Below are 26917 nucleotides of genomic sequence, written 5' to 3' on the forward strand. Positions count from 1 at the left end.
TACAGAGTAACTCCTCGCATTCCTAATGGAAAGCCCATATATTAGGATGAAAGTTAGATTATTCTTTGGAGGTATCATTAAATACCTATTAAAACATGTCATGCTATCTAATGAAAATGCGAGGTTGCATTTTCTAAAGAATGCCAGCCAATGAATTACAAAATATATTTGCATATGTAAAATATACTAATGCATTACAACACAACTTTGCATTTAAATGAACATTGCTAATGAAGCCCAGGGAAATCAAGAACTGTGCATACAGCAGCAAAGCAACAATTCAAGACATGCAGGATAATTGCATTTTAAGACAGTGGAGAATGAAACTGAGCATTTGCTAACTTCTTGTCATTATTTTCCAGTGCAGTGTCCCTCATAATTTCCATAATTTATCAGATTTAAAATCCTTAATGGACTTGGTTAGTTGCTGCTGCAGTCACTTAAACAGCTAGATCAGAATGTAGGAAGACAGGATACTTTAACAGGATGTGACTATAATGGTGCAAAAAGAAACATCACCAGCCTCTCACTTTGTCAGAGCCCATGAATCCCCTGTCTCACATTAAAGCAAAGCCAGAAGACATGAAGAAAATACATTCAGGCAGCACTGTAGTGTCACACATTCAATGACTCAAGACTGAAAATTACCTTGCTGTACAGAAGCAGCTATCCTATCTTTCCAGTGCATTTTCTCACTGAAATGGTAGTAAAAAGGCAGGATAGGACTGGCAGGATGGGCAAAACACCCCCATGAGATTTCCTCCAAATGATCTTATTAAATTCGTTTGTAACTGCCGCAGACCTTCTGCACACCTGATCAAGGACAGCAAGTACTTTTGTGAACTGGAAGCACAGAGGATTACAACAATTTGTATGACCATGGCATAACTGACTGCTGCCACCATGGGTTCACTGCAATCCCATATGCAGCAGTTTATGCATGTACGTCTGGTTCACACAATATCACATAATCACAGGTGTGCATAAGTTGGGTTACATGGCAGTACTTGACCAGCAATACCATGCCCGAGAAACAGTCTGTCACTATTTTGCTGGAGGGATTTAAGTGCATATTGGAATGTTGGGTTTGTGCAGTTGAAGTGGTTCTGTCATGCTAGTGCAACAAATCCATTTTAAAAAAGAAATGGCCTTTTTGCAGTTTGGAAAGTGACAGGGAAATGCATAAAGAAAGTGTGGAATGAACAAGTCACTAATGGGAAGATGTATAAACACCCGCAAGCAAATCCAGATGGTTGCAGGGCATTCAAACAAATCAGAATGAATGATCAATAAAGACCATATGTAATCTAACCTCTGTTTAAGCTTTGTGCAAGTAAATCAGAAAGAATGATCAATAAGGTTTGCTTATTGGGTAGCAAGGGGGCATATAACCAAATGCCAGAAGTAGGGAAATAACCATCAGGTTGGGCTATGGAGGTGGTGTGAGCACACATTTCCCAGATGGGTAAACCTAAAAACTGCTCAATTTCTTTTATTTCTGGGCTTAAACCAGCCAGAAGCTTTACTTTGGAAAAACATGGCAGACCTGCAAAACCCATTCTGGTAGCAATGTACACGTGTGTGTAGAATAGTGGGGTTCTGGGCAACAGTGCCTAGAGTATCATTTTTATAGAGGTATAATCCCAGACTTGCAGTCAAATGATTTTATTCATTGCTCCCCTCTCTCCCCATCTCCACTCCCTTCTTATTGCCAAGACGAACATCCACCAGTGTGTCTTCTCCAACATGCTGGTTCTCATACCATCTTCTTTATTTTCAGTCTCACCGAGTGTTCCTCAAGGTATACCAAGATTGCCAAGGCAGTTGAAACGTTTGTAAGCCTAGTCAAAGGCCTTTTGGAAAAGCTGTTGGATTACCGTGCTGTGATGAATGATGAAAGCAAGAACAACCGCATGAGCTGCACTGTGAATTTGTTGGTATGTAGTGTTTTGAAGGGTTGCTTGAAGACGTTATTCAGATAGTAAATCAAGAAATCCATACACTAGCATGGTGGGAAATGTTTTGAAGTTGTGAGCAATCTACAAAATCTGCAAATGCTTGATCTGTTTTGAAGGTGGCTCATAGTAATGACTGAAGGGAGTAAACATAGAAAGGAAATAGAAACTATACTGTATCCTCATATTACGGTATCATAGACCTGGAAGGAAAAAAAAAGTTATCAAGTCTAAATTTTATGTTAGGTAGAAACTTCTATCCAAAAACACTCCTTGCATTCCCAAAAAATAAAATTGGGCTGCTAACTAAGGGAGCAGCAAGCCAATATGCTCAACAACAACAACAACATTTATACAGTCATACCTCGGTTTAAGTATGCTTCGGTTTGAGTACTTTCAGTTTAAGTACTCCGCGGACCCGTCTGGAACAGATTAATCCACTTTCCATTGCTTTCAATAGGAAAGTTCGCTTCAGGTTAAGTACAGACTTCCAGAACCAATTGTGTACTTAAACCGAGGTACCACTGTATAGTACTTTTGGGGTATTATATTAGATCAGTAATTCTTACAGTAGCCCAGTAAGATAAAGGTAAAGGGGCCCCTGACCTTTAGGTCCAGTCGTGGATGACTCTGGGGTTGCGACGCTCATTTTGCTTTACTGGCCGAGGGAGCCGGCGTACAACTTCCAGGTCATGTGGCCAGCATGACAAAGCCACTTCTGGCGAACCAGAGCAGCACACAGAAATGCCGTTTACCTTCCCGCCGGAGCGGTACCTATTTATCTACTTGCACTTTGATGTGCTTTCAAACTGCTAGGTTGGCAGGACCCAGTAAGGTAGGTCGATACAATTCCCCTTGTTCTGTTGATGGGACACTGAGGCTTAGAGGGTAGAATCATACCTAGTGTACTCATGCTTGAGGTAAAACTTGAATGAACAAGATACTTTCTGATTCACAGCTTATCTACACTACTACTGTCTGTTACTGCTGTAATACATCATAGGAAACAACGTATGGTTCTAGATCATAGAAATCATATAATTGTAGAGTTGGAAGGGACCCTGAGGATAATCTAGTACAGCCCCCTGCAATGCAGGAATATGAAGCTGCCCCATACAGGGATCGAACTTGCAACTTTGGCATTATCAGCTCAGCACCACAATCTAACCAACTGAGCAATCATAATGCTTAGCACTGTAACTAAGCCACAACTTACAGAGAAAGGCAACATTTGCCCTACCTGCCCTACCTGCCATTCTGAGCTGCATAACCTATCCACCCTGTTTTCTGTCATCGAATGTATGTCACAGTTTGTGTATCTGATTGAAAATAGTCCCATTGGCTACCTATGAAAAACAGTCAGTGCCAGCAAGAACATATACATTCGAATTCATGTTATATCATCTGGGCAAAAAGAAGGCCTGATTCTTACTTTTCTCAGGCAAAAACTTTTCATCAACAATTGCTGTCATGAATTCAAAAGATTTTCACCCTAATGATTTCAAAATATCATTTTATTGAGAATCAGCTGTGAGAAAATATGTTATGACCCTACATTGGGACAGTACATTACTGATTATTAACTGTATGAACTCTGGTTTCAGGGGCAGTGCATAAGTAATGCATATTCATGTTAGTACTAATTAAAGCCTTGAACTTTTAGTGATGAAATGTGACATAAAGGCAAAGTGATTCCCTGAATGAAACTAACCATGATTTCTGTGTGCAAAGGTGATCAGATTTCATTCATTTTCCTTCCCTAGAATTTCTACAAGGAGATTAACCGTGAAGAGATGTATATAAGGTATGGTGATCGTTCATCTGCTTTTGTTGTTATTGGAGATAACACTATTGCTTTTCCTCACATAATCTACAGGAAGTTCTATGGAATTGTGGTACATAACTGATAGCACTCCATTCCCCTTGACTTTGCAATGTCTCAGGCTCATTCAGTCCTGTATAAATTTTGCTTGAGCCCTCTACAACTAAGCCATGCCATACATATAACTGTAATTCCACACCTCACCCTGGTATTTCATTTGAGTGAAACAATCAGGTGCCTGGCTTTCTCTCTCTAACAGTTATGTAATGGGAGCTGAAATTTGAAGCAAAGTAGATGACACATTCCAAGTTGGCAGATGGAATCAATCCTGATTGCTTTGCATTAGACAAAAAACTGTAAATAAAGACCTGCTCTGTGAGGTGTGCCGCTGCTGTAGTGTCTTTGCAGAAACAGCTTTTTTAATACGATGTATATTGTGAATGTGTGTGTGATGACGATAAATAGGCACATTAGATTTGTAAAGCCATTAAATTGCATCTGTAAATCCATAGGCAACAGCCAGCATTTTAAACCCTGCTAGAAACATGCAAGTTGTTTCTCCCTTCCCCGCTCCCTATTTTCAACTCTTAGGCAAACTTAGGATTTGATAAAGCAGGCCAACAAGCATCTTTCAAACTAGTATATTGGGACAGGCAGTTTGTCAAGATGGATCGTACCTGCAATGTGAACTTGGAGATGTGCAGTGCATGCAGTTTACCTGTGCCTTCAGTTCTGATTCATTTTCTTTCTCTTGGAACGATAAAAATACAATGCAAGAACTGTTTCCCCACCCCCACCCCACAAAAAATAACTCTTCTTTTGAGTATGCACTCCTCTTAAAATTTTGAATTCAACATGTTACATCAGTTTCTTAATGAAACTTGCCTATCTTCTTATGAGGGCATGTTGCTTCTTCCCTTATACGAATATAAGAATATGGATATTTAGCAAGCCTTTTATGTCTCTGTGAATTTGGATAATGTCAGCTGCGACTGACAGAAGATATATGTAGCTCCTTTCGTGGAGTACAAGCAAGCATCAGCACCAACTCAGGTTTTAGGCCTGTTTTCAGTATAGATAGAAGCAAAGTGGTGAAAGGAGGAAAATTAAGGATGTGAGGCTCCCTCGTTTTTGTAATACAGCAAAAGTCAGTGGGAGTGGTCTTCAAAGCTTTCATTATGTTCTCATTTGTATGTTGGCTTTTGTGCCTTCACATGACCAAGCTTTGCTACATAATGATGGCAGTCAGATCACATTTGATCCAGCCAGAAATTAAGCATTTTAAAATTTCTATTAGTCTGAACTCAGTTTTAATACATTAATGCATTATTATAAGTCCCAGATTTGAATGTTCGCAGTCCTGGTCATCTTGCCAATTCAGTAATGTTTTTTTTTTTTGTTCTATCTCACTCACTCACTTCATCCACTAACAGGTACTTGTATAAACTTCGGGATCTTCATTTAGACTGCGAGAACTACACTGAGGCAGCCTATACTCTTCTGCTGCATGCTTCGCTTCTGAAAGTAAGTTAGTATGTTATGAATTTCAGTTGGTCTACTGTGGCTGGGACTAACATTTGATACATTTCATGGGGCCTACAAATAGGAGACTATCAAAACAACTGTAAACCATTGGCCCTTTCTCATGCTACTAATTTAGCAAAACCCGAACACCTTTTCCGTTAGCACCCCTAACAAAGTTTGAAATGGGAGAGCACTGAAGCCCATTTAAATCCCACGCTCCTCCACCTTCCCCCAGTCTTTTCTGTATACAGCATGGGTAGGCAAACTAAGACCCGGGGGCTGGATCCGGCCCAATTGCCTTCTCAATCTGGCCCATGAACGGTCCGGGAATCAGCTTGTTTTTACATGAATAGAATGTGTCCTTTTATTTAAAATGCACCTCTGGGTTATTTGTGGGGCGTAGGAATTCGTTCATTTCTTTTCTTCAAAATATAGTCCGTCCCCCTCCCCCAAGGTCTGAGGGACAGTGGACCGGCCCCCTGCTGAAAAAGTTTGGTGACCCCGGTATACAGCATTAATGTCTCACACTGAACGTAACTGATTTGTAGAAAAGACTCTACGACCAAAATTAGAGACAATGCACATGCTTTTGTAACTGAAGAAAATCTTTAATAAAAATTATGTTTTAAAAAAGTTATCCAAAGGTGGTACAACACTTTTTCTACTGAGATATAAACGTACATGTGCAAATTTGCCCATCAAGAATCAACATGCATATCACTGTTGTTTTACACTGAAATGCATACAGTGAGTGATTGGACAAGGACTGGGCCCCTACCTATGTGCATTTTAAAGAGACAAGTAATAATAATCCCATGTTCAGTGCATGTATTTTGTACTCATCTACAGTAGTGTACCTGGTTTGTCAGAACAGGACTGCTTTGTTTGTATCACTCCAGCTCCTAAATTGTAGACAGATGGCAATTATGTATTTCTTTCTTCTTCTTCTCCTCCTCCTCCTCCTCAGTGGTCTGATGAACAGTGTACTCCCCAAGTCATGCAAACAGAATTTCAGAGTTCACAAACTCATCGCCACCTGAAAGAACACTTGTATGAGATGATAATAGAATACTTTGACAAGGGAAAGGTATTGGTATTATTATTATTATTATTATTATTATTATTATTATTATTATTATTATTATTATTTCCTGCTTAGGAGCTTTAGACAATGGCTTTTAAGCTCACCAGTTGTTTTTTAAATAGTCTGATGGACTAATATACATAGCCACTTGTAAACATTTTTTCCATTCTGCATACATCATGAAGTACCGGTATATTGCTTTTAGTCTTAATGGTGGTACAAATATAGTGTTTGTGCATAGATTCATTTTTTTACAAGTGTATGCAAGTTTCCATTAGCAAGGTGACTGTTCCTGTGATTGAGGCAACACATAGATTATGTATTGAGATCAAGCCAACACGTTAAGGTCTACATTACACTACTAAAGCCATCTAAGCTTTGATCTATCATATTTTGAGGTCAATAGTAAAGCAGTTTTTATCTGAAAGGAGCAGATGTTTGCATTGAAATCACTGGAGAACTTAAAGGCTTTCTTTCAGAAGGTGTATTTATCTCCTAGGAAGGCACTAGGCTGTAGTAAATTCTACTCTGTGCAACTGACATCTTCCATTTAGCTGTGGCAGTAGTTCAAAAGGTCTTGGAATTTGGTGATAGCACTGTGAAAGTTTGTTCTCCAGGACATTTACTTTTTGTCATGGCAACATGAAATGTGGCACAGATGTGGAGAAGGCCAGTGCATGTACATAAACAGGTTACAATTATACAGTGGAGGAAAAGGTTTTTTTAGATTTGCATGTATGAAATGTCATGTTAAGATTAACATTGGCCTGTTTTCATCAGAAGGTGTAGTTGTTTGATACTCCTGACGGTGCCCCCAAAATCATACATCTTCTCTCAGAAATAAATGAGCTGTGTGTTGAATTTCTAGCTTTATATTTTTGTGCATCTTAGCAAGTAGGTATGTATAACTTAAAATAGAGATGGGTATAAAGTAGGCTAGATTGATTTAGGTGCCCTTTATGGCACTTAAATATAATACATTTGGAAAGGTAACACACAAGCCTTTAAAAATATTGGCTCAAAGCAAATGCCTCTGGTAGCAGAAGCGACATTCTTCTGGTATTCAAAGATAAAAGCTGCCCTACTTGTCCTCTTCTTTTAATGGATCATGCGCCTTTCTTTTAATAATTTTACACTTTTATTTTTACACATTAGTCTTTTGTGTTTCAGATACATTTGCCTCTAAAACTTCATCTTACACATATCCTTAATTAGTAGCATTTTAGATATATATATATATATTATTTTGTTTATAAAAATGTATTCCACTTAATGTAATAAAAATCTCTAAGCAGTTCAATATTCAATAGAATTTTGTAGGGATTGGATGAAAACAAAATGTTATTGTCCCACAAACAGCATTGTGGACAAACAGCACAGTCACCCAGTATTACTCTCTGGAAGCATCACTAAGATCGCCATACTTAGTGATGATTGAAAGCAATATTTATTTTTGTGATATTGTGATGATGCTTCTGAATGTCCTGTTGTGTTGCAGATGTGGGAAGAAGCAATATCCTTGTGCAAAGAGCTGGCAGAACAATATGAAATGGAAATTTTTGATTATGAACTTCTCAGCCAGAACCTGGTAGGATTGCCACTCTCCAAAACTATCCAGTTACTTGTAATTTCGTATTTCTTTTTAAAACCTTTATGTAGATCCGATGGCCAGGATTAATCGGGTTGATTCATACATGCATGTACACTGCTGAATTACTCAATGTTCAAAGACTTGCAGTTTAATATGTGATGTCAAGTGAACTAAACATGCTGTCTGTGGTATTTGATTCCTCCTTGCTGTTCCATATATGCAAATCCTGAAGTGTGTTTTGCATTTGCTGAGTGATGAAAGTGCATGTGTAAACTTACGGTACTTAGGTGGTGTTTGCCAATATGTATTAAACTGCTTAATAAAAGTAAATCCAGAACACTTATAAAAATGATCTTTGCTTTCTTTTCTTATTTAAGTTGGTTGGAGAGAGGGGTGGGCCTGTTATGACATTCTGTAAGTTGTAGCAGGGTAGCTATGATATAGCCAGGAAATCTTCATCAAGCTGGAAGGCACATGAGATTCTTTCTGGTCAAGTGTCCTCTACGTCTTCAGATTTTATTCACTTCAGGCATCAGTTTCTTCTCTCTCCTAGCATTCGCTGGGTGGGGTGAATAGTTGTTTTTCTTTTCACAGTAATACACAAATGTACAGTACTAATATACAAATGTTCAAGGAGGCTATGTAAAGCATAGTGGCATATTTAATTAAAGTGATGTTAACCAGTTTATTTTTACTCTAATGCTAAAGGAACCTATACGTGTCTTTACTTTCAGAAGCAGCAAGCAAAGTTCTATGAAAATATTATGAAAATTCTGAGACCTAAACCAGACTACTTTGCTGTTGGATATTACGGCCAAGGGTTCCCCACCTTTCTAAGGGTAAATGCATCTGCTTTGTGTACTTTATCTTTAATAACTGTTTGTACATAGCCCTAAGGAACACCAATATTCTGCCAGTGAAAATGGAGTTATTTACTGCAGGAGAGATTTATCTTCATTTGACTCTGCAATGCACAGGATTTCTCTTGCAGCCATCTGAAGTGTCATTTGTAACAATAGTGAGTGTCACATTTTCAGAAAGAAATGTGATTTATTGTGTTCTGTTCTTTTTCCTGCTGCTTTCAAGGTTAGAAGAGGCTTATAGTGGTGATAAGGGAATGTTCTGGATTTTTACAAGACAATCATAATTAAGGAATGGTTTATAGCTGGAACACTTCCTAATGAACAATAATAACAGCAATACAAATAGCCCAGAGAATGAAACAGGAAATCTAATGACTATTACATCTAGTGTGCTTCCATTTATATTTGTAATTTGTATAGGTGAAATCTCATAAAACAGTTGTGCCTTTACTACAGTTTTTATGATTCCTGTTGCTGTTAATAGCTTAAACTTTCAAATGCTGCTAATCCACAAAGACAATTTCCGTTTCCTCACCCTTCAAAAACTGATTAAGCAATGCAGCCATAGCCTGAGATACACTGAAGAATACTAGATGTCCCAGCCTATCAACCTACAGGAGAATTGTGTGAGTAAGGAGCAGTGGTCCATAATAAATGGACTTTTTGCTTCTTTAAAGAATGGCAAGGCTCTATTCACCTTCTTAAATTGGCCCTCACATATAATGTGTTGCAAATGATGGCCTTGAAATATTGCTGGTGTTAAGAAGACAGTGTTGCATATGCAGCCTGCATTCACTAGTGCTAAGAGAGTAAGTAATGTTCTAATGCATGGCAATATTATCTGCAGGTTTGTAGACTCAAAAGTCATCTAAGCTTTTCTTGCAGAACAAAGTGTTCATCTATCGTGGCAAAGAATATGAGCGGAGGGAAGATTTTCAAGCGCAGCTGATCAGCCACTTTCCAAATGCTGAAAAAATGACTACTACTGCACCCCCTGGAGAGAACATCAAAAACTCCACAGGCCAATGTATCCTTAATCTATAATTATTAATAAAGGGGAAAGAGATGCCTAATGTTAGATGGAGGTCTAAAGAGAGCAATACTGAAATTTTCAGTGTTTTAGGTATGCTTTTTGAAGATAAACTCATAAAGTGTTTTACATATACATTGGAAATATATGGAATATACAGATATACATTCACACTTTCCAAGACACTATGCTTGGTTGTGGCTCTATGAGCACTCAGTAACTGGCACAGTTTACTACTCTACTTAATGTGTAATGCTATATTTATTTTAGGTTTTCTGAAGCATTTAATGTACTCTCTTGTAGGTTATGACCTGCCAGTAAAAAAGCATACATGAGTATCCTTGCTTTTGTAAGTACGCATCTATTGGGTTCAGCAGCTCTTTTCCAGTTGGCCACAGTGATCTTCACCTTTCTTTTTAATTATGTATTTATTTTTTAGAAAATGTTTGAGTTAAGCAACATCACTTGAGAGACAGTTCCAGATACTTGTGTTTATCTATAGTTATAATTCATAGCAGAGCAAACTATGGGAAGGGAGGCAGGAGAAAATATATTTGCATGAGAGGATAGGAGAGAGGAGGAAGCAAATTGCACATTCTAAAATTGAAATAGGGTCTTTCTCCCTAAAGATAAATCTGCCATTTGTGCTAAGTGCTAAGTGCATATCAGAATCCTTAATGAAACACAATGTGGGATGCATTCATTTCTCACTTCTTTATATTATACCGGAATGCATAGTTCAATGCTGAAGACAAAAAATTACGTTTAAGAGTTGAAAGTGCTATAATAACACTTTTACTTTCCTCAGTGCATACACTTTTAAAATCTACTACAGAACCCTGCAAAATGAAGTTGCCTTATGGTGACTTAGACAGTTGGTTTATCTAACTCAACATTGTCGACTGTGATTGGCAAAGGTATTCCTGATCTTTAAACTCCAGGAGGGGTAACTTCTGGCCCTCGAGTTGTTGGACTCTAACTCCCATCATCCCTCATCATTAGCCATGCTGGCTGGGGCTGATGGGAGTTGGAGCCCAATAGCATCTAGAGCAGTGTTTCTCAACCCTGGGCCCACAGCTCTTTTTGTACTACAACTCCCATCATCCCCGGCCACTGGTCCTGCTAGCTAAGGATGGAGGGAGTTTGTAGTCCCCAAACAGCTGTAGACCCAAGGTTGAGAAACACTGATCTAGAGAATTGAATGTGCTCAATCCCTGCTTTAACCGGAGATGCTGGGAACCTCTGCTACTGAACTATGAACCTTCATTTGAACATAATTACCAGAGGTGCATACATAGATGCCACAAACACTGATGTCTTTCACATACAACTTTAATACGCTGAAAAATTACTGTCCATCTCCAGCCAAAGAGGGAAGGAATGTTGACAGGATGATAAACAGTTATGGTTTGAAGGCATACATGGAACAGCTGTCATCACATTTGTGCTTTGTGCAGGCAGGCTTTACACAGAGAATGGTGTACGTCATGTCAATACTGTGTCCACTACTGCAAAATGTATCAACGAAACTACTTAAAATATTTTTGCACATAGTTCTTGTTAGCAGTATATCCCGCTCTATGAATATGTCACGGAAATAATACAATTTTTGACCACAGTGGCACACCTAAGTCCATAGAGTGTTTAAGGATCCTTCACAAAGTCAGAGTGTGGTTTGTTTCTTTATTCGACCACCATCACCCTCAGGTACAAAGCTGTACACTGACAATGCAAGTTTTAGCACCACAGTAATTCCTTTTTGTTTATTTTTAAACTTCTGCCACAATGGCACTCTTAACTCCAACAAGGGTTGGTAAAATAAGATATAAAACATTTAAAACAAAAAGTGCCATAAAGCAGCTGCCATCGAGTCGGTCACTCGGGGAGGAAAATCAAAAGCGTTATTGGGACACATCAGGAAGTATCTGAATGGCCTCATAGAAATGCCTATCTGAATGCCCTGAACAACAAGAGGTAGAGCAAAGCACCACCCTCCCATTGAAGGAAAAACAGTCATTTAGAGCAGGGATGGGTAACCTAGCACCCTCTACAGGTTGTTGAACTATAAATCCCATCATCCCTAACCTTTGGCCAACATCTGGAGGGCCACAAGTTCCCCACCCCTGGTTCAGAGCTTTCTTAATGCTAAATAATAATAATAATAATAATAATAATAATAATAAATCTATTTATATGCCACCCATCTGACTGGGTTCCCCCAGCCACTCTGGGCGGCTTCCAACAAACTAAAACACAATACACTCGCTTTAGCTATTTTCTCAGCACATTGCAACATTGATTGCATTATTTGTATTTGTTCTTTTGAAGTGAAAGGTTGTGGTGATTTTATTTCTAAGCATGACACTGTTTATTCAATAGGGTGGTATTTTTGGATCATGATTTGTCAAGACCATGTTCATGCTGTAAGTAGGGTTTAGAAAGCTTTAAAAGCCTTAAGCCCGTCTTTTATAGGAATGTTTTATAACAGCTTGTCAAAATATCATGTGTCTCCATTTCTCAGGTCCAACACTCAAGCTAAAAGCACTTAAGAACCAAGCTCTTTTGTTTTCCATTCACCCTTCACCTTTTCTTTCTTTTGGCTTCCTATTCTGGGAAAGGAAGCTGTCACACACACACAATCACCTTTTAAAGAGAGACATTTCCTACCTGTAGGGTGCAATTTTGAAGCACAATTTTAGTAACCAAACAAATGTTCCTGATTTGATTTCTAGATTATGCTGCAGTGCTTTCCACTCAAAGATGTAAGATGTAGGCATGTATGAAGCTTCCTTTTTAGTCATTTATAAAGTGACTGAATGGTGGGACACTTGCAAGCAGTCTTGGATGAAACTGATTATCTTGACTCATTTCAGTCCTGGTTCAGATCCTGCTATGAACCTTGGTCTCCCTGATAGATACATTTAAGATAAGGAGATAGTTAAGCAGAGTGTGACCTATATATTTTTATTTGGTGTCTCTGGTTTTTGATATTACAGTACTGAGCTGCTCAGTGGCTGGGGCAACCCAGTCAGATGGGCAGGGTACAAATAAAATCGTTGTCGTCGTCATCATCATCATCATCTTCGTGAACTGAGTCAGTGAGAGACGTTTTGACAGCACTGTTTTAAAATGCTTTTGATTGTATCTCCAAGTTCAGTTTCAAATAGTACTGGGTGATTATTTGGGGGCCCTTGTTACTTTTGCTGTGCAATACCACAGGGTGCCATCTTGTTCTCAGTGCTGTTTAACAGCTATATGAAGCCATTGAGAGTAGTCATTATGAGATCTGGGTGAGATGCCACCTCTTTTTCTCTGTAACATCTGATTCAGGGGAGACCATGCAAGACCTGTACCAGTGCCTGTACTTAGTGGTGGACAAGAATGAGGACCAATAAATTGAGTCTGACCCTGGCAAAACAGAGGACCTAGTCTGGGTAATTAATTGTTGGGTAATTAAACTGCTTGGGTTGGGGTCATATGCCCTTTGAAAGACTTCTGATTCTATTTTTGTCACCAGAGACCCCAGTGCCCTGACCCCAAATAATAGTTTGAACTAGTAAGGCATCTACAGACAGGACAGCCTGGCCACTGTTCCTTGAGGTTGGCCCACAAGCTGAATTTAGTGCAAAATGCAGAGGCTGAACTGCTCACTAGGGCAGGCTACCACCACCATGTTATGCTACTGCTGAAAGAAACTCACTGGCTGTCAATTCGCTACCAAGCTAAGTTGAAAGTGTTGGTTAAATCGCTTTAAGCAGGACATGTTGGCTCAATATATTTTGGACACCTTGAAAGCCATGTAATATTTTTGAACCTAAATTTTAATTAATGTCTACTTTGGCAACTATTGCCAACTCCCCAATACTCCCTGTTTTTTGTTTCCAAGCTACTCATATCCACTTACAAAGCTTAGCAGAATATGCTGTAATGTTTTTTGTCCTTAACCAGTGTGATCTTAGATGTACAATGCTTCACAGTTCAACCAGTTTTGGAAGAACACCCTCAGTTCAAAAATAAGCCAGTTCCCGATCAGATTATCACGTGAGTTTATGTATTTGTTGAAACTGATTGTATAAAAATGCTTGAGAGTGGCACAGCCAATGGGTTATCTTCTGTCTGGCTTCCCTACCAGCTAGAAATCTAAAAGCCAAGCCAAACTTCAGATGGAAACGAGGAGCCTTAATCTTAATACCATTCAGGATGCCAGTATTTGTTGGAATGCCTCTTCCTATGTGAACCTATTCAGACTTCTCTGGGTGTCCTTGGCAACAGAGGTTCAGAGGGTGCTGTCAAGGGAGAGGACTACAGAAAAAGGAGTGCAAAGGAAACCTATTAAGCAGAACTAGACGATGGTGAGCAGCATAAGGAGGCTGGTAGGACCTGTTATCAGCACACAACTGTGTTGGTGACTTGTGAGTGTCATTTGGTAGTCCACCACACCTCAACTAAGGTGATGTATCAGCAGAGTATGCAGAGCCCTAGCAGAGTCTTCAGAGATTTCCTGCTCCCAATGGAACAGCCTGTTCCAGATTCCTCTCCCACACAGTTCACAGTAACAAAGTGTTTACTGTCTCCAGACACACGACAAATCTTAACACTACTACCGGTATCTACTATATGCAGTTCTTTTGATCTTTGAAGTAAAGATACTTATGTACAGATCCACAACCACCACACTAGCTAACACTGCTGTGTAAAACCCTCAGCCTCATAACAGATTGAGAGTCAGACCCAGGTCAGGATATAGAAGTCTGAGGCACTCTCTTTTCCATTTCAGCAGATAGTATCAATAGGACCTACAAAATGCACTTTGTTCCAATTTTTTATAGCCCTTGCATGAAGGGTTAAAAGGATTAAAAGGCAAATACTGTGGACTCAACTCAGAACAGGATGTGTGTAAGCAAGTGCTCTCTGCTTACAATGTGGACTACTGGACCAGCCCCCCCCCCTTGGGTCAAATGTTTGAACCCTACCCTGTCACAGCCATGGTGCCCAACAACATATAGAGAACCAACTTTTTTTGCTTCACATACAGACTTAAATACCAGTCAATAAATAACATGTTTAGTTCATCAAGTGTGTACCTCAAATCTTAACTCCAAAGAGATCCTCCTTATATAAGTAACTTTTAAAATGGGTACCATAAGGCACTTCCCAGTTGTATCTGTGAGCTAATTTAAAGACTCTTCTACCACGAGGCACACAAATTGCTATCCTAATAAGGGACACCTTGAAATGATGCACTGCATAAGTCTTTGTATCTGTCCTTTCATCTGTCATGTTGCCACTGCTAAGTTTATTTCCCCACCCCCACCCTAGTCATTAAGCGGGGAACCTGACACTGAACCACCAATCTAGCTAATGCTGCCAAAAGCAGCTGATGGAAGAGAATGATAATTCAAATGTAATGCAATAGCCATCGTCTATTAGATGGAACCTTTTGAGCTTTTGTTTCCTCTAGTCATTTGTGCTGTAATGGGAGGATGGCAAGTATATCACGGTGCTAACTTGGGAGGAAAATTAGCTAACAATAAAGCCAACATCAGTGAATGTGCTCAAGAGTGGCCAGATGCAAAAGGCAAAATGTACCTGCTAAAAAGTCCTCTTCTACACAATTATTAAAGGTGTAGGATCCCTGCCCACTTTCCCATCTCTGCCCACTCTAATGCATTCTCCTAGCATCCTGGGATGATTTCTTGGCTGCTTTGGGGGAGCTGCAACTCCTGATCTTTCAAGCCACACTTCTCCCTACTAATACTCCTTTCTCCTTTTTTACTTGACATGTCATTTTGAATGTTTAGCCTTATTCAGATTTTCTTTGTCCCTACTGGTCAACATGGGAGTGAGTAGCAGGGATGCACCAAGCCTTTGCATGCCAGTTTCTTTGCTCAAAGAATAGTCTGTAGAAATAGATCCTTTGTCTGTACAGCTTCCTCATGACCCAGAACCTCAGTAGTTTGGGATTCTTTACCTGTATAAAGCTGTATAGCTGTATATGTGAAGTCTCCACTGCTATAGATGGTCACGTACAAAGGCTAGTTGACTGGCAGATAGGTGGGGCAAGCCAGAATCTGACCTGCTGTCTGGAAAAGGTTCTTCATCACAGGGCTAGTGGGTGTGGCTATTCAACATATATTCAACAAGAGCACCTAATAGGGCTCTTGACCCCCTCATTACTATATTTTGTAATTGAGGTTATGGTCAAATCTTTCTGTTGTTTCATCATCAGTGTCTAAGATTCATTTCTCTCTACCTAAAGACTTTGTGATCTCCTTCCTATTGTTTGCTGGGTAGAAATAGTTACAGTGGTACCTTGGTTCCCAAACTCAATTCATTCTGGAAGTCCATTAGACTTCCAAAACGTTTGCAAACCAAGGTGCAGCTTCCGATTGGCCCCAGAGACAATGCCGACAGCCAAAACGGACATTCAGCTTTCCAAAAACATTTGCAAACCAGAACACTTACTTACGGGTTTGTGACATTCAGGAGCTGATTTGTTCAGGAGCCAAGCTGTTCGGGAACCCAGGTACCACTGTAGTGAGGAAATAGACCTGGGTAGAAATAACTAGTGGGGAAACAAGCCTTCCCTCTTGCTGCTAATGTTGCATTAGCTCTGGGCCAGTAGACTGGTAACCACACAAAAGTAATTATAGAAGTGTTTGTGTGTGTACTTGTATGTGTGTACGCATTTACAGTGTCATCTTTACCAGACCAGGTCATAAGCAGCTTGAATGGAGGGAGCAGAAGGTGCAGTTTCAGGGGCGTAGCCAGGATCAAAACTAGGGGGGGGCAAGCCATGGTCGTTCAGGGGCGGTGCCAAGGCACGGAAGGGGAGGGGCCACGAAGTGGGCGGGGCTAAAGGGCCAGCGGGCCTGATGACATCGTGGCAGCGGCAGCAGCGGCCACCTTGTGCTTCTGGGGCTGGTAGCGTTGGCGGCTACCCTGCTTGGCTGGAGAGGACAGGAGGGTCGGGCAGGCGAGAGGGGGTGGCAGGGCGGGCGAGGGCGAGGCAAGACACGGCCGCAGCCACGACGGCTCCGAGGTGTTGCTGCATATCAGCATAATATTTCAACCATGGTTCAAGCCCCACCTTAGGAAAAAAATCCTGCATTGCAGGGGGTTGGACTAGATGACCCTTGTGGTCCCTTCCGACTACAATTCTATGATTCTATTGATATATTACCATAGCATATGCATCATTCTGCTTTCTTGAATTGTCCTACTCCTAGGCATAGCATCCAGCTCCTAGAGGCCTAGGTGCCCCCCCCCCCATTACTGGTAAATACCGTATTTGAAAGAGTCATCCCCCCATGTTGATGGGCTTTCTATGTGGGGCTTATCTGCCCCCCCCGTATTTTATTAAGGATGGAAGAGGGAGGGAAGGAAGGAAGAAATAGAGAGAGGGATAACTCTGCAGCAAGAGGACAGGAGGGTCGGGCAGGCGAGAGGGGGTGGAAGGGCGGGCGAGGGCGGGGCAAGGCATGGCCGCAGCCACGACGGCTCTGAGGTGTTGCTGCATATCAGCATAATATTTCAACCATGGTTCAAGCCCCACCTTAGGAAAAAAATCCTGCATTGCAGCGGGTTGGACTAGATGACCCTTGTGGTCCCTTCCGACTACAATTCTACGATTCTATTGATATATTACCATACCAAATGCATCGTTCTGCTTTCTTGAATTGTCCTACTCCTAGGCATAGCAGCCAACTCCTAGAGGCCCAGGTGCCTCTCCCCCCCCCCAATTACTGGTAAATACCGTATTTGAAAGAGTCATCCCCCCATGTTGATGGGCTTTCTATGTGGGGCTTATCTGCCCCCCCCGTATTTTATTAAGGATGGAAGAGAGAGGGAAGGAAGGAAGAAATAGAGAGAGGGATAACTCATATTTGTGGGTGCCTCTGGGTGACGCTGTGATGCTGGAACTCTGCATGTACAGGAGCCTTGTAAGCAGCTTTCTCTCTGCTTGATTTACAGCAGGCACGTCCAACAGGTAGATTGTGATCTACCAGTAGATCACTGGATGTCTGTGGTAGATCACTGGTAGGTCACTGGCACCCCTAAAAAAAGCTCACCCAAAATTTTCCTCCTCCCTCAAAAAAGTTGAACTATGACCTGAAGCCCTAAACAAAAATGGGCCTCCCTCCCTCCTAAAAGAAGCTCAACAAGTTTGACCTAAACCCCAAAAAACAGGGCTTCCCTTCCTTTAAAAAAAACTCAGCAGCTTTGACCTGAACCCCCCAAAAGGGGGTAGATCACCCCCAGTTTTAAACTCTGAGTAGATCAGAGTCTCTTGGGAGGTGGCCACCCCTGATTTACAGTATACAGATGCAGGAGGAGGGGCAGACTGGAACACCAATGCTTTTTATAAACATCACTGTGTCTGTCAAAGCTACAGCCTCCCCCCTTTCTTATTCACTTCTTTTTAGCCTTGCAGAGCCACCTTAGTCAAATTGAATCCTCTGAGTCTGCACCCTCATTAAATCGCCAATAGAACTCTTAATGCTCCTGAATGCTCATTAACAACTCCCATTTAAGAACAATAGGGTGAAATGGTCAGCTATCGAATCTTGCCTGGGGATATCTGCTCCATTGTCTTAACTGCTTAACTACTGGTAGCCACTTTGCTTTATTTATTTGATGTGTTTTTGTTACTGCTGTGTCCCCCCCCCCCAGCAAGCGGAGACTTAGCTGCTCTTGCTAAAGCAAAGCCCTTTCCACTTCAGTTTTTGGAGGGGAAAAGTGCTGGTTATGGTCTGTAAAATACATTATTATTTTTTGCTTCTAGGGGGGGGGCAGCTGCCCCCTCCTGCCCCCCTGCCTACGCCCATGTGCAGTTTGCTGTTTATGATCATAGCAGGTCACCCAAATGAGCATGCACCTCATGGGCAACAACATCTGTACAATGATGCCTTCTTTCCCTTCCATTATCTTCCTTCTCCATAACTGCTCCCATTTGAGTCACCTAAACTTACACAGGTGCCTCTGTCTTCTTTCTCCCCTTTTGCACACTCTGGGCTCAGAAACTTCAGTTGTCTGTCCCTTTGACTTCCTATTCTCGGCCCAGTATACCTGAAGGTGTGTCTCTACCCCCCATCGCGTTCTACCCGGACACTGAGATCCAGCACCAAGGGCCTTCTGGGGGTTCCCTCACTGCGAGAAGCAAAGCTACAGGGAACCAGGCAGAGGGCCTGGCGCTCGCCCTGTGGGTGGAATGCCCTCCCATCAGATGTCAAAGAAATAAACAACTACCTGACGTTTAGAAGACATCTGAAGGCAGCCCTGTTTAGGGAAGTTTTTACGGACTGATGTTTTAATGTATTTTTAATATCTGTTGGCGTTTCCGTGCCCTGCTCTGGTTAGCCAGATGCGGCTTAGTCATGCTGGCCACATGACCTGAAAGCTGTACGCCGGCTCCCTCGGCCAGTAAAGCAAGATGAGCACTGCAACCCCAGAGTCATCCGCGACTGGACCTAATGGTCAGGGGTCCCTTCACCTTTAATCTCTGTTGGAAGCCGCACAGAGTGGCTGGGGAAACCCAGCCAGATGGGCGGGGTACAAATAATTAATAGGTGGTGGTGGTGGTGGTGTCTTGAACAGACATGGTCCATCTGGCTACCCGTTCTTCAAGCCCCTCTGCTACTAGGTCTGCATGGATTTTGTGCACTTCCTGCTGCCAGTTAAATGTCTTTCCCTCCTCTTGCTGCCCCATTACCTTTTCCTGTCTTAGCTCATAAACAATGACTGTATCACTGTGCACTTCTATCCAAAGACTCTTGCAATTCAGTATTATATATTCAGCACCTCATACTGTTTGGAGTTATACATTCAGGACCTGCAACAAAACGTTGCACAGTAGAGTATTCTTGTTTAGGATGCCACCCAGCCATGCCTTTGCCCCCAGTTTTTCATTTCCTCCAAGTCAGTTTGTATTCCATGCCCACTGATCCTGCTTGGTCCTCCTTGAGCAGTTTGGAGCCTATCTCCTGCCTTATATTTGTACTTTTGCGAGCCCTGGAGTTCCCCCAAGCTTTCCTCTTATACATGGATAGTGCTGTTCTGGGAAACTGGCCTGTGAGTTTTCCACTGGAACTCAAGGAAACACTTCATGTAGCTGATGAGGTGAAACACAGACCACAAAAAGATTATACCGTAATAAATTGGTTAATCTTTAAGGTGCCACATGACTTGTTGGTTGTTTTTACCATTGATTTTGGTGGGGCTTACTTCTGAGCAGACATATATAGGATTGCATTATTTTCTAGACATAGACTTTTATAATTAAACTAAGACAGCTGGATCTGAAACAGATATCACTATCTTGACTTCAGAAACACACTTAAAAAGGTGAGTTTTCCAGTCACCATGATTAAGAGAGTCATCATCATCATCATCATCACCATTATTATTATTATTATTATTATTATTATTATTATTATTATTATAATAAAAAATGATATATGCAATCCAACATCTTCCATCTTCTGGGCGGACTAGTTTGCCACTTTACAGTCCAGAGCTCCTCACTCAGTGAAATAGCATGAGTTCTCAGGTTCAAATTTTAGCCTCTCTAGTTCAACACGATCTCAGGTATTGGGGTTGAGAAAGAGCCCTGGAGATATATTTGCCATGAAGACAGTCAAAGTAGATAGTACTAGGCCGGGGGGCATCAATTATCTTCTCAGTTTGGTTCATGTGTGCTTAACTGTGTCCGCCTTCCCCACTTTTGCCTTCTATGTGGCTGACTGACTGAATGGCAACAAATTAATAAGAAGCATACACTTCTTATTAATAGTTATCCATGTTTAATTCTGAAAACCTTTGTGGAAAATCAAAGTAGAAAAGATATCATAGCCTACATTTCTCCCCTGCTCTTTGTTTTACTGATGACAGGGTTGAATGGAAACGTGGGTACAGTGGAACCTCTGTTTACGACTGCCTCCTTTTAAGAAAACCTCCGTTTATGAATGTCGCGGCCCTGGAAGTGTTTACATCCGGGTTTCGTGGCGTCGGATGCGCAGATGCGATCTGCATCCGCAAAAGTGCTCCGCGGAACGGATTGCGTTTGCAAACCGAGGTACCACTGTACACAACAAAGAGTCAAATAATAGCAGGGTGGATTTGATTTAAATCAAACTATTTAAATCACGATTTAAATCACTAGTCAGTAAGGCTTGATTTAAATCATAGTTTTCTACATAACGACTAATTCTTGCTGGTATAACTTTAATATGCAAGTAGATGAAGATTTTTAGAATAACAACTTTTCATATTAGTTTTTTATCCCCAGTTTAATAGGTTAATCATTCATATTTGGACAACTTTACTGTTGTACTTAGGAAGGAGAAAAATAACCATTACCTTAACAATAACAATTTAAATAGATTTATTCAACTGAATAACATTACAGCATATGTTATTTGCTTAAACAAACATCCATGTTTGTTAACTAATTTGGCTAAACAAAAACAAATATATATATTTTAAGAAACTTAGACTGTCAGCCCAGCCTACACATGAAAAACTTAAATACTGTCCACTCCAAACAATCAGAAAAATATTGTTTCTATTCTATTCACTGAACTTCTTGAAACTTAGCACTGAAGGGGTTGTTTCTGTATTCATAGGTTTGTAGAACAATAGGATTAAGGCCTTTTTCTCAACTCTGTTCATGTTATAACATTTTTGCTGTGAAGAAGAGGCATGTGATCTCTGTTGAGTCAAATTCAGTTTTGAGAACTGCAAAAGTAAACCAAGCATCTGTGATAATATCTTGTAGGCAGAGAAACTGCCCAATAATCTTACAAAAACCTCTGGAAGAGCATGACATTGTGAATGGATTAATGGCATTCATTTACCCCCAAAATTAAACATATACAACCTTATTCTACATAATTAAAAAACTAATCTTTATTTCATGATGGAATAACCTTTGGATGGTAATATATTTTCCTCAAAAAGCATTTTATTTTTAAAAAATCTGATTTAAATAAAAAAATCGATTTAAATCAAAAAATCTGATTTAAATCATTGATTTTTATCCACCCTGAATAATAGCTAAAATATCCAGTAGAAATAGAAAACAGCTGCATGTCCAATGGTAGGAAACAGCACCTATTACATTAACTTGCATGTATTTTACAGTCACTATGGTATTCTAAAATCATAATAGGCACAATACACACACACACAAAAAAAAAGAGAGAGAAACATTTGGACAATATTAAAAATATTAAAAATTAAAAATAACTATTGGGGGGGGGAATAGGAACATCCCTACCCTAATACATTTGCTGTCTCTTAGAGGGAGGTTTTCAGAAACCAATTATTACAGATGAGATTTTTAGAACAGAAATGAACAGAAAATAAAAAGTTAATTTTGGCAAGAAAATATTTTAAAGAAACAAGAGAACAATTTTGTTCATTTTCATGTAGCTATGAAAATCAGTTGAATTTAATTGTGAATGTAGGGCATGGAGCACCATTAAAAAACATGGATTCTGGTGCTCTTGCATCACTTTCAGTAAGATTTTTTCCTTCAAGGCTTGCCTACCCTTTGCAAACCAGAATTGTTTTATGGCTTCATGGTTTTGAGTGTCTAGATTTCCGCACTGTAAGTGGAATTGTCACAAGAGGTGATCTTGTTATGTCTGCAAAGTGGTTGAAATATCACATGTATCAACAAGGAAAATATCATCTGCTTCACCAGGTCATTTACAGCTCACCATAAAACATAGTGCTTTATGTCTGTCCATAAAAAAAGGCGTAGGAGAGAGGATTGATAGATTGGCAACAGGAAACAGCAGCATCTGCAGAGTGAGATTTCAGCAAATTGCTATTCAGAATCATTGGATAGACTTGTTTTTTGACCTTAGAAAATGTTGGCGTTTTTTGTTTTTGTTTTCGTATAATACTTTTAACAAGTGTCATCATTTCACTTTCCCCTATGTGCCAAATCACTCTGTTAGTTAATGCAAGTCCCCTTCCCACCCCATTTTTCTGTCTTCTCTCCTCCCTGCACCCCAAAACTGCTAGCCTCTGAGTCTTCACTCCAATGTTACCTTTGCAATATGGACCAGAGCTGCCTGTAATGAGTTCACTGTACTGTAACTAAAAAACAAACAAAATGCATTTAATTATTTTACTTGCACATTCAATGGAAGGTAAAGCAAACATGCAATTGAAGAGTTTTGTAATATTTCTTTTTTTCAGCTTTTACAAGTGTAACCATGTGCAAAGATTCCACTACTCAAGACCAGTCAGGAAAGGGTCTGTTGACCCCGAAAACGAATTTGCTGTAAGTATTCCCCCCCCCAGTTATGTTTTCAGAATGACCAAGATTGCATACATTAGTTGTGCAGAGGTGATGTGTGGCAAAGGCCCCGGCTGAATTGCAGGCTGTGTTACTAGCAGAAAAATTGGAATCAGCATACAAATGGGACAAGAGTAGGGTGCCTCAATAGATTTAGAGCCAAGTGAATCTGGTCTTCTAAAACGGTCGGTTCCTTGGGCCTAGTCTCACCTTCTACTTGGGGAGATAAATTTAATCACAATTGGGCCAGAGAAGGAAACAAACGGGCATTCCCTCCTGACTACATAGAATGCTGCTGCCAAAGAGAACATATTTCCACTATTCCTGATGGGTATACTGGTAATATCCAGGGCAGATAAAGTAATAAATGATTTGTGGGTCATGACATACCATGAATCTTTTGCTCCAGATAATCTTGGTTCAGAATCCAATATGTTATTTACTCCACTACCCTGTTTATTTTTCTGTGCTTGACTCTCCCTTTATGTTTAAAGCTTGCATAACAGTGGCCTAGTTTAAAATTGGATTAAGAAAGATGCCTCTTCTATGACATAGCTGCCAAGTTATCCCTTTTTTTAAGGGAAATTCCCTTATGCTGAATAGGCTTCCTCGTGAGAAAAGGGAAAACTTGGCAGCTATGTCTATGTTTGAATTTTTATTGCTGTTAGAATGCTGGTGTGGGGCAAGGAGGGGAACAGCTTCCTGCTATAATTTACATTTTTGTTCCAGTAGCCTTAACATCCTAACATTAGGGTTTCACTACTCCCTATTCCCTCTGTGTGTCTTTTAATAGTCTATGTGGATTGAGAGAACATCCTTTGTTACTGCTTACAAGCTCCCTGGAATCCTGCGTTGGTTTGAAGTTATCGCTATGTCACAGGTGTGTATTTGAATTAACACACAGTTTAACTCACAAAAACACACATTAAATACACTCAGCACTATTTCAATGGAAGGCCGAAGGGGAGACACCAAAGGGTGTTGTCCCTTTGGGGATGGCACTTTGGGGGTGCCAGCACGAGGGCATGGCCAGCCCCTTGTGCTAAAAATATGGTTTTAATGGGGATGGGATTTTAACTTGGGTGGGTGTTGTTGTTTTTTTTGCGGGGGGGTAGTTGCTCTAAGTGCTATATGTTAATTTTTTATTTTTATTTTTGCTTTATATAGCTGATTAATATTCTAAAGCCTTTTAAATGTGTTTATGGGAGGGGGTTTATTGCTTTGTTGTTTTTGTTTTAACTATTTTCTTGTGTTTTTACCTTGTATTTTTATCCTGTGAACCACTCTGAGATCTTGTGATGAAGGGCGTTATATAAATCTAATAAATAACAAAGCAACAACAACACATGATGTTATCAGTGAATTCATTGTAGTACTTAACAAGGGTTGGGTTCCCTCCCTCCTCCTTGATATTGGCAATTCTGATGTATTTTAAAATATGTTTTGGAGTCGACCCTGCATTTTGAATGCAGAATTCACTCAAGATTTTTTTTTGCAGAACATCTATTTATTTAATTGAAAGGTAGTACAATTTCAGATTACACAAATTATATTCTTGATTTATTTCCCCACAGACTACCATTAGCCCCCTGGAAAATGCTATTGAAACAATGTCTATGACCAATGAGAAGATTCTGGCCATGGTTAACCAATACCAAAGTGATGAGAACCTTCCAATTAACCCTCTGTCCATGCTTCTGAATGGAATTGTTGATCCTGCCGTCATGGGAGGGTTTGCTAAATATGAGAAGGTAAGGTTTTTTAATAGTTGCTTTTAAAATTAAAATATTGCTTTGATTTATTATATCAACAACACAACCTTGGAGATATCACTGCTTGTTCTAATGTGAGGAAGAAAGACGGAATGATCTGTTTTCTGCTTGCAGGCTTTCTTCACTGATGAGTACATCAGGGACCACCCTGAGGATCAAGAGAAACTAAATAGACTTAAAGATTTGATTGCTTGGCAGGTAATACAATGCTGGGCACAATTCTCTGAAGCCTTTTCTTCTTTCCTCCCTGCCTCTTCATTTATTGATCTTGTTTCTAGTAGAGCAGCATAATGTGATTTTACTTGTATAATATGCACATGTTTACTCCTAATATATTTTTGTAACCAAATAGAGAATAAAATTGACTGGCTCTGCAGTATGTAACTAATATTACCGAGGAGCTTTTCAGAAAGGCTTTTAATAATAATAATAAAATTCTTTAAATGTGTTAGTTGGGATTAAAGAGCAGCCTCATCATGAAGTTGAGTTGACATATTCTGGACTTTCTTTGCCCAAAATATGCTAACCCCTGATCTAACCTCATGGGATTGTGTGGAAAAACAAGTGGACCCAATTCAAAGGACCTTACTCTCATTTACATCTCATTGAAATCAATGGAAATTACATTTGTCATTGCTAACTTGTTCCATTGATTTCAATAGAACTTAAACTTTCCCTTTTGTTATTGCTGTGAAATATCTCACAAAATAAGGGGAAATGGAAATAGTAAAAGCTGATCACTTTCATCCAAAGACTGATTGGCTTTTACTGGCCAATTTCAAAGCATTTTAGGAGTTAAACATCTAGATTCAGGATCCATAAAGTTCCATTAACTTGCCCCTACCTTATAACATATAGGAAAGGAAACTATCCTATTGTTTTAAAATATATGTGTACAGATCAAGTGCTAGGCTGTAATCTTAGGCAGGTATAGCTGTGGGTAGGAGATCAAAGTGCACCAAGCTTGAGATCTTTCAGAAGTTTTTGCTACAACTATATACAAATAATGGAACAAATAAGATGCTCTTTCCATTTAATATCAATATGTCAGTTTAGCCAAGTGGTCAGGCGCAGTTCAAATTTCCAAAATACCTCCAGTTGTGTGGTTGTGCTTCTATGACCTACGCACATAGCTGCATAGTATGATGGCCTGCCTTGGCAGCAATTCTGTAAACCAGGCACCCCAAACTTTGGGCCCTCCAGATGTTTTGGACTGCAATTCCCACCATCCCTGACCACTGGTCCTGTTAGCTAGGGATCATGGAAGTTATACGCCAAAACATCTGGAGGGCTGCAGTTTGGGGATCCCTGCTGTAAACCTTTGTTGAAGCCAATCTTATTAAGCTTCTGATGGAAGATTCTACTGCCTGTTTAACGTATTATACGCTTTTGTGAAAACTCAATGGAGTGTTAACGTCCTACAAGAAGATAGGAAATATATATCCCATACTGACCCTGCAAGGGTAGGAAAATGGACTATAGCTGAGGAACCAGCAACAGTAAATTGTTGTACTATTTACATAGCAAGTATTCAGTGGGAACCATTAAAAATTACAGTGGTACTTTGGTTTATGAACTTAATCCGTTCCAGAAGTCCGTTCTTAAACCAAAGCATTCTTAAACCAAGGTGTGCTTTCCCACAGCAGCGGGGGACTCAATTTACAAATGGAACACACTCAACCGGTTCTTATTCCAAGGTAGTTTTCAGAAACCAAAACACCTACTTCTAGGTTTGCAGCATTCTTAATCCAAGTTGTCCATAAACTAAGCTGTTCTAAAACCAAGGTACCATTGTATTCTGATTTCCAACAGAAATCTGTCCTGGGCTGATTGACAACTGTCTTTTACATTTGTATTTTTCCTTTTGTAGAAGCAGAGTCCCATTTTGTGTCCTACATACAAAATAGACTAATTTTTATTTTGAGGAGTAGCTTAAAAATTGTTTATGGGATGTGGAATGGTGCACT

General features: G+C 40.1%; 2 protein-coding genes across 4 annotated transcripts in view; one reads left to right on the forward strand and one right to left on the reverse strand.

Moving 5' to 3' along the window:
* DOCK2 (dedicator of cytokinesis 2) overlaps nt 1-26917 on the forward strand; it is a 255397-nt gene that overhangs the window by 214003 nt on the left and 14477 nt on the right. For all 3 annotated transcript variants that reach the window (XM_060271721.2, XM_088661767.1, XM_060271724.2), the window contains 12 exons: nt 1781-1937; nt 3719-3759; nt 5211-5301; nt 6269-6388; nt 7884-7973; nt 8711-8815; nt 9725-9866; nt 13829-13910; nt 23079-23163; nt 23972-24058; nt 24753-24929; nt 25065-25148. In XM_060271721.2, coding sequence (XP_060127704.1) covers nt 1781-1937; nt 3719-3759; nt 5211-5301; nt 6269-6388; nt 7884-7973; nt 8711-8815; nt 9725-9866; nt 13829-13910; nt 23079-23163; nt 23972-24058; nt 24753-24929; nt 25065-25148 — 1261 coding nt within the window. The remainder of the gene's footprint in view (nt 1-1780; nt 1938-3718; nt 3760-5210; nt 5302-6268; nt 6389-7883; nt 7974-8710; nt 8816-9724; nt 9867-13828; nt 13911-23078; nt 23164-23971; nt 24059-24752; nt 24930-25064; nt 25149-26917) is intronic.
* Nucleotides 1-26917, reverse strand: part of KCNMB1 (potassium calcium-activated channel subfamily M regulatory beta subunit 1) — a 353074-nt gene that overhangs the window by 71151 nt on the left and 255006 nt on the right. The gene's annotated exons all lie outside the window — the stretch shown is intronic.

The sequence above is a fragment of the Zootoca vivipara genome, chromosome 2 (genome assembly GCF_965207765.1).
Source record: "Zootoca vivipara chromosome 2, rZooViv2.hap1.1, whole genome shotgun sequence".
NCBI lineage: Eukaryota > Metazoa > Chordata > Lepidosauria > Squamata > Lacertidae > Zootoca > Zootoca vivipara.